Source organism: Malania oleifera, chromosome 4, assembly GCF_029873635.1.
Source record: "Malania oleifera isolate guangnan ecotype guangnan chromosome 4, ASM2987363v1, whole genome shotgun sequence".
NCBI lineage: Eukaryota > Viridiplantae > Streptophyta > Magnoliopsida > Santalales > Ximeniaceae > Malania > Malania oleifera.
Genome location: NC_080420.1, coordinates 24,644,354 through 24,662,614, shown reverse-complemented (window position 1 = coordinate 24,662,614; position 18,261 = coordinate 24,644,354). Strand labels below are relative to the sequence as shown.

Sequence of the window (18,261 nt, the reverse complement as noted above, 5' to 3'; positions counted from 1 at the left end):
TACAGTTAAAAATTCATTTTAAAATAGTTCGGTCGCCTGAAATTATGCTCGGGTGGCTGATTAAAAGTCAGTAGCCTTTGCCACACAGTTCGGGTGCCCGGTTCATAGTTCAGTTAATCGAATTGCTCAATTCAGTCACCCAAGCCTATTTTTGAACGTAATCGTTCGGTCGCCCAAGTAGTTGAAAAGTGCTCTGACATAGCTTCGAGTGCCTAAGGAAGATACGTTCAAAATAGGTTTGGGTGCCTGAACACTAAGTCAACATGTTGACTGGTTTGGTCGCCCGAGCCATTTTACATGGCATAGGTTTGGTCGCCCAAACCCTCTCAATGTTTTCTATTAAGTTCATTTATAGCCTGACTTGATTCCCCTGATATACTAAGTGATGTTGGGGACTTTCTTATGTGCAAGTGTTGGGACCTAGGGTCTTTTCTAAGGCCTTTTAAAGTATGTCAAAAAACCTAGTGTCGGTCGATCGAACCCTAAGATCTTTACGGTCTTTGAGCTTTAGTTCCTACATGCATGTCATGCATTAATTATTACAGACCATTCCTATATTACTATTACAGACCCAAATTATACAAAATAAAATAGAATCTTCTGGGTCTTCAGGCTTTGAGTCTTCATGTGCCATTAGTTGATCTGCTAATTATATACCTGCACACAAACTCGAGAATCATCAAATACCAAGAGTATTTGTCATTATCAAAATAGGGTATAACCTATCAGGTCAACATACATGGTCACCACTGTGTAATTATTGTTATTAGAATGATTCCAACTACAAACATCCTCCATGTTCTCATCTAATCTGACCCTCATCAAGAGGTCGAACAAGCCATCAAACATTGTGGAATTTTCTCCTCTAAATCTTCTAATGAAAATGAGGTTCTAGGTTAAATTTCTCGAGTTGCCCCTAACCATTGTAGCAACATGTGCCTCTTTGTGGGTAGCCCATTTAAATAGATTAGGGAATGAAATTTTCAAAGGTTTTTCAGCCAACCAGGTATCTAACCAAAAGGACGTTTTTCGACCATTCCCTATTCAAATCACTGCATCATTCCAAAAAACCCCTCCAATGGTGATAATGCCTTTCCAAATGTGATTCCCATGCTTCTTATTTCTACCTAAAGGATTCCAAGACTCAAAATCATAATTGTATTTTAGGTTAATCAAATTTCTTCAAATGTTGTTGGCTTCTAAGCAATCATTCTAGCACCATTTGCTCATCAAAGCCACATTCACCCACCTCATATTTTTAATACCCAACCCTCCTTGTTGGGTTTTTGGGTAGACCTAGTCCCATTTGATTAAAGGAAATTTAAAATACTTTGATTGACCTTTCCAGAGGAAGTTGCCCTGGAGTTTTACAATTTTTTTTAACAACAGCTGAAGGAAGAGGCAGCAAAGAGAGGAAATAAATGGGCAAATTTGAAAAATATGATTTAATCAAAGTAATTCTACTCCCTCCCCCCAGCGAAAGAAAACTAGCCTTTGATTTTGATAATTTGGATTCCATTTTTTCGAGCACTAGATCCCAAATATGTTTAGCTCCCACCTTGTAACCAAGAGGAAGACCTAGATAAATCGTGGGGAATCTTCCAAACTTACAATTGAGAATTTCAATGAATCTCTCTGGATGTGCTACGTCTTCGAAAGGTTCACCTTCAACCCTGCTACTGCATCAAAACATAGTAGTAGGATACTCAAATTTCTAACCTCCTCGTAGAAATCCTTGCAAAAAATGATGGTATCATCTACAAATCAAAGATGGGAGGTATTAAGAGACGTACCTCTCTTTTTGAACTTAACACCACTAAGGAGGTTTAGATCAATTTCTTTATAAATCATTTGGGATAAATCCTCCATAATCAAAGTGAGTAAGAACAGTGACAATGGGTCACCTTGTCTCAAGCCTCTAATACTATTAAAGAATCTCATTGCTTCACCATTAACAAGAATCGAAAAAGAGGCCGAAGATATACAATGATGAATCCATCCTATCCATTATTTTCTAAAGCCCATAATTTCCATGATGTACAAAAGGCACTACCAATTCACGTCGTCAAAAGCTTTCTTTAAGTCTAATTTGCAAAGCAAACCCTTTTACTTTTTCTTCCTCCAAAAGTTAATGCACTCATTTGCCATCAGAGATGTGCCAAGGATCTACCCATTACCAGTGAATGCCAATTGGTTTTCTAAGATTATAAAAGGCAAGACATTTATGAGGCAAATAGATAAGTTTGGCCAAATTTTGTAAATTGTGCTAAGAAGACTGATTGGTTTGAAGTCCTTCACATTTTGTGCACCCTCTTTTAATATTTAGGAATAAGAATGATGAATATATATATATAGCATTTATGTTTTTCTGAAACCAACCCTTTGATGCAAACTCGTTAAGTGCCTCCACGAATTCATGTCTATAGGATCCCCAGCGTCTCAAGATAAAAGCTATGCATAGTTGCTCAAGTGGACATTACAACTGGCGTCTTACGTGCCTCGGAATGCATTCCACATGCCCTCAAACCAATCATAACCAAAAAATTATTTTAACATACCAAGTTTAATATCCTTTAATACTTACTATCTATACTTTTAGACTTTTGGTCTACAACATGAACAGACACTCATACCAAAAATAATTAATGAATTATATGTGTGTATGTCGTATATGTATATATATGTATTGCATACATCACTGATGAATCCAAATAATATATAGATTGAACTAATTTAATCATTTGATAAGAATTTTTAAAAATTATAGCATCCTGTATCACTATTCATGACCATAAAAATTAAATATATATTTAGATCAGAACAACTTTTAAAGTAATTTTTTCAATTAACCCATTTCTAGAACATAATTTTCATGACAAATAGCATAATTTTAAATTCAATCCATTCGAAACGTGATTTAATTCCAAAACAATCAAATTTTAAATAAAATGATTTCAAAAAATGAAAAATAGTGGTCTACTTATTGTTGTTTGTTGTGTGGCTCTTATACTTTTGATTTCTTAATGAAAGAAGGAAGAAAAACAGAAAGGGCCAACACAGTAGGGACTCATCGACGAGCACCCTGTGCTCATCGACGACTAGATCCCGAGAGCAGGAAAATTTTAGAAAATGGGCTCGTCGACAAATACCCTGTTCTCATTGATGAGTGTGTTGACCTTATAGGTCACGCTCGATTTTGATAATGACAAATACTCCTATATTTAATAAATATCTAGTTCATGTGCAGGTCTATATTAGCAGATACATTAATGGCACGTGAAAGCTCAAAGCTTGAAGACAAATTTATGTTCTCAATTGTAATATTCAGTAGTGAAATTTATTTGTAATAGTAATTAGGACATTTGGTTTGTAATAAGCACATACATCAAATGCATGGTTTATTTTGTGAGCTTAAACCAAATACGAACTAAAAGTGACCATAGAAAGACCTTAGGGTTTACCCTTCGGTCGACCTTTTTCCGTGTCTTAATTTTAGACATAAATGACCCTAGGACACACACATTTGCACTTGCATGTATTAGGAACTTGAATAGGGTAAATGGTTGTTGAAATAGGGCCGAAATGCACACATTGTGCACTTTCAGTTGACCGGCCAACACAGTTCATTTTGGCCTGGTCGACTGAACCAGACTTGAGTCAACTATTGACCAAGGTCCCGATCGACCGAACCATTTCAGTTCAAATGTCACGGTCGACCGAAACCCCCTTGGGTCAACATTTTGACCATCTGGTCGACCAAGCCATTTCAGAAAATGGGCTCGTCAACGAATGCCCTGTTCTTGTTAACAAGTTTCCTTCTATGGATCGTCAATGAATCCCCTATACTCATCGACAAGTGCGCCTGGGCTGCAAGCAGTTTTTTGCATTTTGAATATTGAACGTTGAGGTGGTTGGATAATTGGAGGGAAACCTCTGAGGGACTGTTATATATGTCATTCTTGGCGTGTATTAACAGTGTGGGTGATCATTTGAGAAGTGTATCGTGTACTTTGTGATTTTCTTAGTGAAATTCTTGTGCCATTGCTTCTGTGGATGTAGGCTTTGCCGAACCACGTAAATCTTGTTGTTTATCACTTCCTGGTTTGTGTTTCATTTACTTGTTGTATTTATTCCGCAGTGCATCTTAATTGTCCCATCCATATTGCAACACTTATTATATGGTTTATATAGTTTGAACTGAAGTGGACGAATACCACAGCTTCACTGAATCTTTGTATTTTTATCTTCCAACTTTATTTTATTTTCTAATATAGTATTACCTAATATGGCCTCAAGACATTACAACTAATGAGGTGAATAACTTTTTTTTCTTGTTTTTTACTTAACAACTTATGTCAATTATTAATTCACTTTATATATGAATCTTACCAAACGTGAATACGTTATATGGTTTGCTCATCACGATTTTTTAAAAATATAAAATTACACTATTTAGCATAGCATGGGTATTTTATTATTAATTCAATAAGATCATTGGAATAGTCTTAACCTATAGTAATAATATTACACATATAATAGAAGCTAATAAAAATATTATTATTTTCAATGCTATTATTATTATTATTGAATAAGGGGCAATTTCCTTCAAGAGTAGTGACGGTGCAAATATTTTTGTCTCATAAAGTTGGATCTTCAGGAATTCAAAACTACCTAAAGTTGCATTTGAGAGTATAAATTGCAGAGCTTGAATTTGAATTTGAGTGGATTTTGACGAATTTCAATACAATTTCGTATTATTTCTTATTCAAATCCAATACAAGTACAAATCCAATATCTCTCCAAATATGGGGTAAATATAGATTAGTATTAAATTGGATGGTCACGTTTTGAAGCATCATGTATTAATTTTGAATAAAAATAATGTATTACATTAATTTTTTAAATATCATCTTTTTATTTACTCATTGTTATGTGGGTATCGTACTCTGTATAAGGTACAATTATTTAAAATAGTGGGTAAGAAAAAGTGTAATCTTTGATAGATAAACATAGCACGACTCAATTATTTATCGATGCAAGGCCTGCTTTGTAGACTTTGAAATTAGGACTCACATTTTCTTTAGCCACCTCTATTTGGGAAAACTTTGCATGGAGGTGTTGTTTTAGTTCCATATAGTTGGCGCATCTCTTTGTGGGGAAGATAAACTATGATGGATCTCCTCTTTTTTTTTTTTTCAAAGGTAAAGATGAAACTTTATTAATCCAACCTAGGAAACAAAGGCCTTAAGCAAGTAGAACCCTTGGAAGTATAACCAAACTCAAGCATACATCCAACTTAAAATATATATATATATATATATATATATATATATATATATATATATATAGTAAAAGCAAAAATATAAATAAAGAAAGAAGAAGCTAATCGACTCTCTTGACAAAGACTCCATTGAGGAAAAAGTGACAATGGAGAAGAAAGCCCACAACTTCCCTACTGAAACTAAGATACTAATCCGACAACTCCTAACTCCCGCTGAAAAGCCAACAACTATTGTAAATCTCCCCACTCCAAATCTAAAAGATGCATACCGGCACGAATCCAATACAAAAGATTAATCAAAATTTTTGTTGCTACCTTTGTGGACAAGCTGAATTGATCCTTGAAAATTCTGCAATTCCTCTCCTTCCATATCTCCTAGGCCAGTTCTACTGGTATAGAGAACCTAAGATATTTCATCGACCCTTTAAGCTTGTTTGTATCCCAACTAAGGAGCAAGTCTTTAAAAGATTTTGGCATGACCCATTGCTACTTCAAAAGACCAAGAATAATGGACCAGATGTTCCAAGAGTATACATTGTGAAGTAACGAATTATCCACACCTTCCATACGATGTTCGCATAAGTGACAGAAGGATGTGAAATTGTTGTAATATGTGGCTCATATGTTGTATGGAATGCATATACAAAGAGAAAATATGGTTGAAAACAGAGTTGTTGTTTTGCAAGAGGAGATTGTCGATGGTTTTCTTGTGTTGCATCAACTATTTGGTCTCGGCTTCAAATCGTCGACGGTATGTCTGAAACCGTTGATAGTTTTGCTCGATTACTCAATATTGATTTTTCAAATTTTGAATTGGGAAGTTGTATAGGTTGGGTTTCAAGGGAAAAACCTCCTAAAGTGTTATATATACATGTTGGATGTTGTAATCCATATATCTTTTGACAAAAGATGGTGAAAAATCATTGTCGTTTGCTTCCATGGATATAGGCATTGCGAAACCACGTAATTCTTCGTGTCATTATTTTATTACTTTCATATAATCTATGTGATTTTTATTTTTTATTTTTTTTGAATATTTCACTATTGGTTGCTACATTGTAAGATCATTTGTTTCCTCAGTGCATTAATTTGCACAACAAATTGGTATCATAGCAATTGGTTACAATGGCTTCTGAAATTTCTTCTACAAAGTTCAATGTCATTAAGTTTGATGGAACGGGAAATTTCAGACTATGGCATAGAAGGGTTAAGGATTCATTAGTGCAACAAGGTATGGTGAAGGCGTTATATGGAGGTCAACCGGAAGGCATGAACCAAAAAAATCAAAAGGAGTTGGAAGCGAAGGTTATGGCAACTATCAGGCTATGTCTAGCCGATGACGTGTTGTATCACGTCATGGATTAGGAATCTCCTATGGCTGTTCGGTATAAAATTGAAAGGCAGTATATGTCTAAGTCTTTAATGAAAAAGTTGTTTCTTAGAAAGAAGTTGTATTGGCTTAAGATGGTGAAGGGGTTGGATAAGTGATTTGATGCAGGTTATTGTGAAATTCGAGGAAGAAGACAAAGCATTAATGCTATGGAATTCCCTACTTGTATCTCAAACGTATGAAAATCTGGTTACAACACAAACATGAGGCAAAGAAACCCTGAATTTGGAAGAGGTAACAAGTGCTATGCTGGTTTTTCATCAAAAAAAGAAGGCCAGTGATGAGACTTCACAAGGTGAAGAGCTTGTGGTAAAGGGTAACCAAGAGCGTGGGAGAAGCAAGTTCTGAAACGAAACGGGTAGTAATAAGTATTGATCACAGTTCTAGAAGAAGAAGGACATACTGCGTTTTAAGTGAAGGAAAAAGGGGCCCATAAAACCGTAGTGTCCAAAAAGGAAGAAGGGGAATGCAGAAAATCAAGAGGATTCTTCAAAATCGGCGAATGTAGTTGAAGAAGGAGACTTAAAAAGCGGTGATTGTAATATGTTTTTTGTTTCATCGGGGGTCAGATCGCCTCACGGATTCTTGGATCCTAGATTCAGCGTGCTCTTATCACATGAGACCAAATAAAGGATGGTTCAGCACCTACAGGTCAATTAATTCTAGTTATGTTCTGATAGGAAATGATGTTCCATATAAAATAGTTGGAATAGGAAATGTCAGGATTAAATTGCATGATGGTGTTGTGAGAACATTATATATGTGATGTAAGGCATATACCAGATCTAGCTACAAAATAATTTAATTCCACCCTAAGAATCTTCTTAGCTGCACCCAAATCCTTCATGTCAAATTCTTTGCTCAACAAAGTCTTTAACTTGTTGACCTAACTTATACTCTTCGCAGCAATCAATGTAGCTTCCACATAGAGTAATAGATAAATAAATGAATCATCATCAAGGCTCTTCACATAAACACAATAATCATACTCATATCTCATGTAACCAATCCAGATCATGTAGGAGTCAAATCTCTTGTACCACTGCTTCAAAGATTGCTTCAGCCCATAAAGTGAGTTCCTCAATTTACGGGCCAAGTCTTTCTGTCTAGGCTTACTGAACCCTTATGGTTATACCATGTAAATCAGCTTCTCCAAATCACCATGAAGAAAAACTATCTTTACATCCATCTACTTCAACTGCATATCAAAATATGCTACCAAACACAACACTGCCTTGATGAAGTGTATCTGACCACAGGGGAGAAGATCTCATCATAGTCAACACCTTTCCTATGTGAGTAATCCTTTGCTACTAGATGACCCTTGAACTTTTCTCCCCCTTTTTCTGATACTGCTTCTTTCTTCTTATACACGCATTTGCATTCTATCACTCTCTTCCCTAGTGGAAGCTTCACTAACACACATGTCTGGTTCTTATGCAAAGACTCCATCTCCTCCACTATAGCACCCATCCATCTAATCTCCTCTTGGTTGTGTACTGCCTCTTAAAAAGTAGTAGGATTCTCGCTACTAGTAATGAGTGCATAAGAAACCAAATCTTCAAAATCGTACCTAGTGGGTGGCCTGATAGTGCATTTGGGCATGTCTATAGCTATACTGTGATGCTGCTAATCTCTTGAGCTAGAACTCCCTGCATTATAAACAATATCTTCTCTACCATGGGTCTCTTGCTCCACCTACACCACATGCACATTGCTGCTGCAATTTTCTAACACCTATTTCTCTTCTTCCTGAGTTCCCTACAACATGAATTTCTCATCAAAAGCCACATCTCTGCTAACCACCACCTTGTTTGCCTTCGGATCCTAGAGCTTGAAGCCTTTCACCCCTTTTTAATACCCTAGAAAAATATACTGTTTAGACTTCACATCAAGCTTCAATCTCTCCTCACTAGGAACATGCACGTATGCTGGATATACAAACACTCTAAAACTAGAGTAGTCTACCGCGTTGCCTATCCATACCTCCTCCACTACTTTCCCATCTAGTGCTGCACTAGGTGACTTGTTAATCAAGAAACATGTCATATTCACTGCTTCTGCTTAATAGTTCTTTGCAAGTTTTGTATTCAACTTGAGACACCAAGCTCTTTCAACTATTGTTTTGTTCATTCTTTCCACTACAACATTCTGTTGTGGTGTCTTGCGTATTGTGTCTCTTAATCTTATGTTGCTTTCACAACTCTATGAATTTTGAATTTGTGTACTCATTACCATTGTCAAACCAGAGGCATTTGATCTTCCACCTTCTCTGGTTTTTCTAATTCAGCTTTCCACAACCTAAACTTGGCAAACGTTTCTAACTTGTCCAGCATGAAGTACACCCAAACCTTTCGTGAGTAGTCATCAATAAAGCTTACGAAATACATATGTCTTCCCCATAATGTTACTCTTACTAGCCTCCAAATGTCTATATGAACATAGTCAAGAATTCCCTTTATCTTGTGTGTGGATGTCTTGAACTACACCCTAATATGTTTCCTAAGAACACAATACCTATAGAAATTAAGCTTGCTGTTTTGAAACCATTTAATAGATTTCTCTTAGGAAGCTCCATTGTCCCACGCTCACCCACATGACCTAACCGCATATGCCCCAAAACTATACTATCTAACTCACACTCTGCAGCTACAACTCCCCCTACAACTGTGGTACCTAGAAGTGTATAAATATTTCCTACTAGTTTCTGCCCCTTCATCACTATTAAGACACCTTTACTCACCTTCATTACTCCACTTGTAGACTTTTAATTAAACCCATTGTAATCTAAAGTGCCCAATGAAATCAGCCTTAAATCTGTTATATATCTAACATCACACAACATTCCAACGACACCATTAAACATTTTAATTATGATATTCCCTATTCCAACAACTCTGCATAATGCATCCTTACCCATCAGAATATAACCAGAATTTACTAACCTATAGGTGTCAAACCAATCTTTATTGGGTGTTATGTGATAGGAGCATGCTGAATACAGAATCCAAGAATCTGTGAGACTATCTGAATTAAAGAAATAGAAAGCATATCCCCATCACCACTCTCTGAGTCTTCTTCTTCCACTACATTCGCAGACTTTGATGGATCCTCTTTATTCCCTGTATTCCTTGTTTTTTTTCTTTGGAAAATATCTTTTATCTGCCCCTTTTTCCTGCACTTATAACAGTGTATATCTTTTCTCTTCTTGGATTTAGGCCGAGATTTATTATTACTCAATTCGCTCTGAGACTTGTTTCTCCCACATTCCTAGTTACCCCTCACCACAGGCCCTTCACCTTGTAAATTCTCATCACTAGCTTTCTTCCTTTGATGAAAACCTAATATAGCACTTGTCATCTTCTCTAATTCGAGAGTTTCTTTTCCCCACATTAGAGTTGTAACCAAATTTTTATACGTAGGAGAAGTGGGTAGGGAATTCAATAACATCAACGCCTTGTCTTCGTCTTCGAACTTCACATAAACTCGCATCAAATCACTGATGATCTGGTTGAACACTTTGATATGTTGATTCAAATCTAAGCCCTCTGACATCTTAAGACCATACAGTTTCTGCTTAAGATAAAGCTTGTTCGTCAACGACTTGGACATATACCGACTTTGTAGTTTCAACCAAACTTCTGTCGGTGATTCCTCATCCATAACGTGATACATCACGACATCTGCCAGACAAAGTCTGATAGACATAGCCTTCACTTCCAGCTCCTTCCAATTTATGTCATCCATGCCTTTTGGCTTCTTTCTTTATAACACCTTCACTATGTTCTGATGCACTAACAAATGCTTGACCCTCCTCTGCCATAATCCAAAATTTCTAGATTCGCCGAAATTGACCATGTCAAACTTCGTAAAAGAAATCCCATACATCGTGACCTATGCTCTGATTCCAATTATTGTGAAACGTGTGACAATTGTGATAAATAATACAAAAAAAAAAAAAGACACAGAAATAGGTAAAACAATAAAAAAATACAAATTTAACATGGTTCGGCAGTATGCTTATATCCATAAGAGCTAGAGGCAGTTGAATTTCACTATATGAAAGTAGGGTTACATCATATGTATTTATGTTAATCCTCGTCATACAGAGGTATTAGAAAATTTTCTCAAATACCCATGTACTGTACCGTAGGGGCGTTGCCCCCACACCCCCAACCCATTAATCGCCCCAACCAACTAAATAATAAATGACTTGTTCTACTCCATTCCAATTGGTATGCTACGTTCCACTTTGCTTCACTCCCAGCATTAGCCTGCTTTCTATGTACACCTATTGCACTTAATATGAGTCACATACTAAAATAATTACAATAGCCCCATATGAAACTCCATATGATATATAGATGTATTACACCATAATTCTAACATATTGTACCATACCCTCGAAAAATACACAGTTGTATTACACCATAACTCTAATATATTGTACCATACCCTCATAATATGTATAGTTGTATTGCATCATAACTCTAACATACTATATTGTACCCTTATATAATAAACAGTTGTATTGCACTGACTCTAATTTGTAACAATAATCAAGTGTATACCCTTTAAATATGAGTCACCACTCAGCAATTTCCACCTTGACAAATATTCACTCCTTTGTAGTTTTCAGACATGTACCTCCACTTGAAGCTACACATCACTCGTTCAACAAAACCATGGCCCATTGCTTCATGGTCCGTCTTCACTATACTACCACATGCCCATCATGTAAACGTTGACCCATCCTTTCCAAGTTCCATGTACGTCTTCGTTGATGCTAGAATCGGCGCATACCTCAACAAAAAACCATGAAACCCTATTTCCTTATCCAAAATACCGTTCTTCCTTGGATCCTCATTGAAATTGAGGGAGTAACTCAAGGGATTTTATTGTAATTTCCCCTACATAGACCCACTCCGGTTGTTCTTGTTGAACCGACGAATGAAGGTCTTCCACTTGGGATCAACAACGATCTTCGACCACTCTCTAACTTTCAAAAGAGTGCTCCACCCTCTGACCCCCCACATCTCCTCCTCCACCATCTGGATACTCTCCTACCATTTGAGCCTAGCGATATTAGCCTAGTTGGAGACAAAACAAGGTATCCAGAAGTAGTACCCTCGTTTTCTTGCATATCCTCACCAGAGCCCATATCCCTTAGAGCCGTCATCAGGGAATTTCCATGATATTCCGCTGCCAAGTTTGTACGGAAAATTAGGATTTTCTTCTAGGATTTGCATAAGATCGATTTTCGATGATTGATCAACAATTCCTTGCAAATCTCAACCCTCCCTCTCTCTTTCTATCTATTTATCTCTCTCTCTCTCTCTCTCTCTCTCTCTCTCTCTCTCTCTCTCTCTCTCTCTCTCTCTCTCTATTCCTCTCTCTCCCTCTCATCCTCTAGATGCAAATCATAGAAAGACTTGATACACATGAGTGAGTACTAACTTGATCGAAAAGCTTAAGTCTTCTATCATGCAACCAACTAGGAGTCACTACTTAACCATGGGAAAGAGCATAAAACCATGGGAGTCCACTAATCTACGAGATAAGCATCTGTAGGATCCGCCACTCCTTTTCTACGAGATTAACATCAGCAAGAACACTTACATGAACACCTAAGCCCAATTCAAATCATCAACACTAATACCAATTGTTAAGAAATTACGCCCTAATATTATGCACACACACATAGAAAATACGAAAAGTATAGAAAAATCGAATGAAGAAGAAGAACATGAGTTTATGTGGTTCAGCAATATGTCTATAACCATGAAGTCCCTATGCAATTTTCACTATCAATGAAAAATTTTCTTCTCCTCTAGGTTTCAACCTTCTGCTACAATGTGTATATATAACCTTATATGAAATCTCATGATATACAATTATATTGCACCATGACTCTAATATACTATATCATACCCTTATATGATATACAATTGTATTGCACTAGTTATGACTTTAATTTGTAATAGTCTTCAAGTCTATGCCCTCTGAATATGAGCCACAATTCAACATCATTATAGAGTACTATCTTAGTACTTGTGTATTTCCAAAAATGTTACAAATCTCATTTGAAAGAACAATCTCTCCCAAGTTGCTCCTTTTTTTATTTATGTATTTGTTAGGCTAAATGAGGGAAGGGGGTAACTAGCATAGCAATTCCCCTAAATGGTATCATAGGGGCTCCCCCTCTCTACTGCAAAATCTTTGGATGAGCATAGCTACCCAGTTAGAAGATTAGGACCATCACCATAGCATCACTAAATTGTTGGCTAGTCCAAAACCCCTTAGCACATTCCAAGGACGTCAAACATTATTCTCACAAGCAATTTCGACTAACATCTAACTCGGACTCTCGACCTTGAAGACATAGAAGATCAGCGCATACAGCTAGGCTACAACATCAGTGGTCCCAAATAGCCTTTCGTGAGATAGTGGAAGGATTACTCATTCTCCTTTGTAACTTCACCAATTATACCTCTTACTCTAATTTAGCAATAAATAAATAAATATTTACAACAAATTATAAATGAAGTATTTCCAAAATAAGTAAAACTATTTTTAGGAGCATAAATTTTGAATCTTGAATTTGAATATGGATGGATTTGGAATTAAATTCAATGTAATTTCCTATTACACTTTATCCAAGTCTATACAAATTCAAATCCAAAGTTTTACCCACATGAAGTTAATCAATTAAAGATTCAACCCCTCCAATTATCAAAAAAAAAAATGAAGGAAGCTGTGGTAAGTGGAAATCTTTTGCCACTACAAACTTCCATTTTGTATCCTCATCAGAGAATTGAGAATTGGGGAGTCACTTGATGAAGAACATGGAATTTTCCATGGGAAGCACTTCCTGCTGGAAAGCTGTAGCCAGACGACTTGCATAATTCAAGTCCACACATATTGTAAGGTCTCACTGTGATTGTGCGGGGAAAAGTAGTAGAAAGTTGCCTTTTAGAAATTAGGTTTGGTGAGATGCGACAGTGCCCCCAAAAAGATGGTAGGTATTGGGGGCCAACCTAAATTTACGTTGATGGTGTTTTGACTGAGCTGCGGGCTTTGTTGCCCACATTGCCAGCACTGTCTTCCCCACATATTAGTTTTTTAGGTATGTACACATTAGTTTATTAGGTATGTTTGGCCTGAGGATTTTTTTCAGCCAAAAGAAAAGAAAAGAAAAGAAAAACACATAATCTTCTGTTGTTTTTGTTTGTTATATCCAATGTTATTAAGAATAACAAATTATGTAAATATGATTAAAAGTTAAATTAAATATTAATTATATATATATATATTATTTCTTGCTTTCCTATATAAATCATAATCAACCAAATAAAAATATTATAAAAATTTTAAATTTTACATATGCTACTCTAATTATAAAATTCATTCAGTAGCAGGCCATTTGGTATCATTATAAAAAAATTATAAAAATAAAAATGAGAAATGAAAACTAAAAACGAAAAAATAGGTACTAAAAATTAGTAACCTGTTTAGATAATATTTTTAAAACCAAAATAAACTAATTTTTTATTAAAGAAATGTTTATTTTTATTCTTGAATCAAATAAAAACTAAGTAAAAATAAATAAATAATAAAATTAAAAATATTGTAATAAAAAATAAAAATTATTATAATTATTTTACTTAATTATTATATTTCAAAATTTACTTTGTAAGAACAATCTTATTGTATTTATATTATTTTTTTTGAAATTCTTATTGAAATTTTATGTGCATTTTATTTTAATTATATTTTAAATTGGAATGATCATTTGAATTTAATTAAAAGTCGTGTGTAAAATGAATGAATTAATCCAAAAAATTTAGTTCCACATATTAAAATATTTTCACAACAAGTTACCAAAGCAATTGAAAATCATAAAATCCAGTTTTTAGTTTTTCACAAATAATTATAAAACTATCAACAGAAATAGGAAACTAATAATATAAATAAATGAATTTTTACAATCTATTTTTCTATCATACAAAAATGAGAATAAAAAATAAAAAACAATACCAAATAGGTTTTTAATTTTAATAACTCCAACTTGATATTCAAGCACATAAAAAATAACATAAATCGTTAAATAACCCATTTGTATTTTTCTCAACTATGATGCCCATGTTTTTTATTTGAGAAAAAAAAAAATTCTAGGAAGAGAGTAGCTAAGAATAATGTCAACTATCTTAGGGACTATGTACATATTTGCTCCTAGTCTCAAAGCAAATAAAGTAAAATAAAATAACTTAAGAGAGTTCTCTATATGTATCTTATTGTGAGATTGAGAAAGGAACCATGTGTCCTGATTAAAATAGTAGCTGGGGGAACAATGTTCTTCTATGCTCAAAAAGATGCTGCAAAATGAACATACCATGCATGTGCTCATGACTTTTTGGCAAGAATAATATAATAAAAAAACAAAAAGGTTCCTGTAAATCAGCTTTAGAAAGCATGTGCTATATTTCGGGTTGTATTTTTTTCAACATTAACTCTCCTTTATTTAGTCTATAAGATACATTTTTAAATATGAAAAGGCATTAAATTCACATATTTTTTAAGTTTACTGTATGTTTTAAAGCTAGTACTGTATAGGGCATGTTAGCTCTTATGAATGTACACTATTCTTTTTCAAAGTTGATTGCTAAGTACATGCATATAATTTTCTACAACTTTTTTGAATTTAGAGGAGACATTAATTCTTTTACAAGTTTTCTTAAAGCGAGACAGTGAAACATGCAACCTTTTGTATTGTTTAATTAAAAAAATTATGAAAAGATCAAATCGATTAAAGTTTGGATAAAATAAATGATTTTAATTGAGGCAAGGTTCATTAAAGTAAAATCGTAAATTTGTTTCATGAATTTTCTCATAAATTCGGAAACATTCTTTTTTCTGGCCCTTGTTTTGGAATGCATTCTTTTGGAATGTTAACATTGATTTATTTCAAGTGGTAAGGGCGACTCGTGACTTTGGTGACCTCAAGATCCCGAGTTCGAACCCCCATTGAGACATTACACCGGTTACTTACAAGGGGTGGTGCATTAATGGGCGGGCGGCTTTCACCCCCTCAAGTTTGGTGCTGCACCATAGTGTCCAAAGTGGCGCAATGATGGCTGGAGTCACAGGGTTATCAAAAAAAAAAAATATTGATTTATTCTATTTTCAATCTTACTAAATAGTTCAAAGAAAACTAAATAAATAAAGCATCACTTGTTCCTTCCAATATTAATTCTTGCTACTTCTATTGACATGTTTGGTTTGTGGAATAAGATGTGGTAAAAAAAATATTCGAATAAAAAAATTGAATGGAAATCAGCATGTTGAAATTGAGTGAGAAATTCGATTTCATTTTATTCTTGGGTATCAAAATGCCCTAGTAATTAGAGTTAATTATATAACAAGGTAATATAGATAGGCTTAGCTAGGATCTTGAATCTAGTGTTCCTCCTGTCCTTAGCTAGCGAACCATTGATTTTATGGATAATTGAAACTAAATAATTATTTCAACATCTCTCAATATTTATTTGAGGTTTAAGGGCTTACTCTGGTGAGAATGAGAAAGAGTAATGAAATAAGGGATTGGTTACCCACATATATAATGCAAAACGCAATAAATACTTCAAATTTTTTTTTATGGATTTAAAAAAAAAAATGTTCAAAATCTCCATAAGGATGCAATAACTTGAAGAACTCTCTTCTAAAGATAGAATAAAAATAAGGTTGCATTTTTTTAATATTCTAAAAAGTATATTCAATAAAGTCTAAATTATGGGTCTCACATAACTTATTATTTTTTCTTTAATTTTTTTTTTTTTTTGGTGATGAATAGAAGGCCATGTAATGAAATGGTTTCCCGCAATGTGAACCATTTTTTCCAGAACAAAAAACAATGTGATGCAAATAAAGTAATGCATTCTCGAGGAGGGTGAATCATTTTCCACACAACAAAAACAATGTGATGCATTCTCAAGTATAGTGATCGTTGAAAATGTGACTTCAGCCTCATTTTCCATTACCCCAATGCTATATCCCATCGAAGACATGTGGCAAAGTCCCAATTGCCCACTTAGCAGGCACTCATATGTAGGCCGGACAATCCCTTGTAATTCCGTTCAGTACAATCACTTCGCTTCCTATATAAGTTAGTCACAAGGCAGACACCAGTACTTGTAACCCAAAGCACCACCACAATAGGTCTCTGCTCCCCATTTTATTCTTATCCTCTTTACCTCGTTAGAGAAAACAACAATGGCTTCCACAACCATAAACCCAACCCACTGTCCACGCATTAACAGCCGACACCAACACCAACACGGGGCCGTGGTGGAGGAAATCGACGGCCTCATTAGGGTTTACCGAGACGGGCACGTCGAAAGACCGCCCATCGTCCCCATCGTCACGAGCACGGTAGCCCCCGAGCTCGCGGTGACGTCTCGAGACATTGTCATCGATAAGCTCACAAGCATCTGGGCGCGTTTCTATGTTCCCCAACGCCACGGGCAGCTCCCGTTGCTCCTCTACTTCCACGGTGGCGGGTTTTGCATTGGCTCGGCCGCCTGGAGTTGCTACCACAGCTTCCTAGCTCAGCTCGCTGCCTGTGCGGGCTGCGCAATCATGTCGGTAAATTACCGGTTGGCGCCGGAAAACCTGCTTCCGGCGGCCTACGAGGATGCGCTCGAGGCCCTAAAGTGGGTGAGACGAGAAGCCCTCTGTGGGAGTGAGGAACGCCAATGGTGGTCAAAGAAGTGCAATTTCTCAAGCATATTTCTGGCTGGCGACAGTGCTGGTGCCAACATAGCCCACAACGTGGCCACGAGGTTGGGCTCTAGTAAAACATGGGCTCTGAGGCCTTTGAACATCAAAGGGACCATTCTAATACAACCGTTCTTTGGGGGAGAGGCCCGGACCTACTCCGAGCAGTACGAGCAGCCGCCACATTCAGGACTGAGCTTGGCCACTGCAGACACGTACTGGCGGCTGGCGCTCCCACCCGGCGCCAGCCGCGACCACCCATGGTGCAACCCAGTGGCAGACGGATCAGTCAAGCTGGAGGAGCTGAGACTGTTTCCGACCATGGTTTGCATATCGGAGCGCGACATAATGAAGGATAGGGAGTTGGAGTTCTGCGCAGCTATGGCTGCGGCGGGGAAGGCAGTGCAGCATGTGGTGTATGAAGGCGTAGGGCATGCCTTTCAGGTCCTGAACAAGTCTCGGCTCTCAGAGACGCGAACTCAGGAAATGATTTCTCATATCAAGAGCTTCATCAGTCAATGACCTTATTTTAATTTGATTTGAGTATCGATGTTTACTGTGGTAAACGATTAAGAAAATGTATTATTCTTGTCAAAATTTAAGCTTCAAGCCTCAAGAAGTCAATTCAAATTTTGTCTCCTTTTTTTGATCTATGGGATACAGTTAACGAATCCGCACTAAATGGGAGCAAGAGCTAGCTAGCTTCTATATTCATAAAGCAGCAGACAAGAAATAAGGCTTTGAAATAAGCAGTCTAATCTATTAATTTTTTTTTTTTTAATAGAACTTAAAGAATATTTCTTTGATCGATAAGAAT

At 36.0% G+C, this 18,261-nt stretch overlaps 1 protein-coding gene across 1 annotated transcript; it reads left to right on the top strand.

The window, feature by feature from the left end:
- Nucleotides 1-16,867: 16,867 nt before the first annotated feature.
- Nucleotides 16,868-18,034, top strand: LOC131153622 (probable carboxylesterase 17). Its single transcript, XM_058106051.1, has one exon. It carries the CDS (start codon nt 16,941-16,943, stop codon nt 17,964-17,966), a length of 1,026 nt encoding a protein of 341 aa, XP_057962034.1. The 5' UTR covers nt 16,868-16,940; the 3' UTR covers nt 17,967-18,034.
- Nucleotides 18,035-18,261: the final 227 nt, after the last annotated feature.

Coding starts and splice junctions, on each gene's coding strand:
- LOC131153622 (XM_058106051.1), top strand. CDS start 16,941: ATGGCTTCCACAACCATAAACCCAACCCACTGTCCACGCATTAACAGC.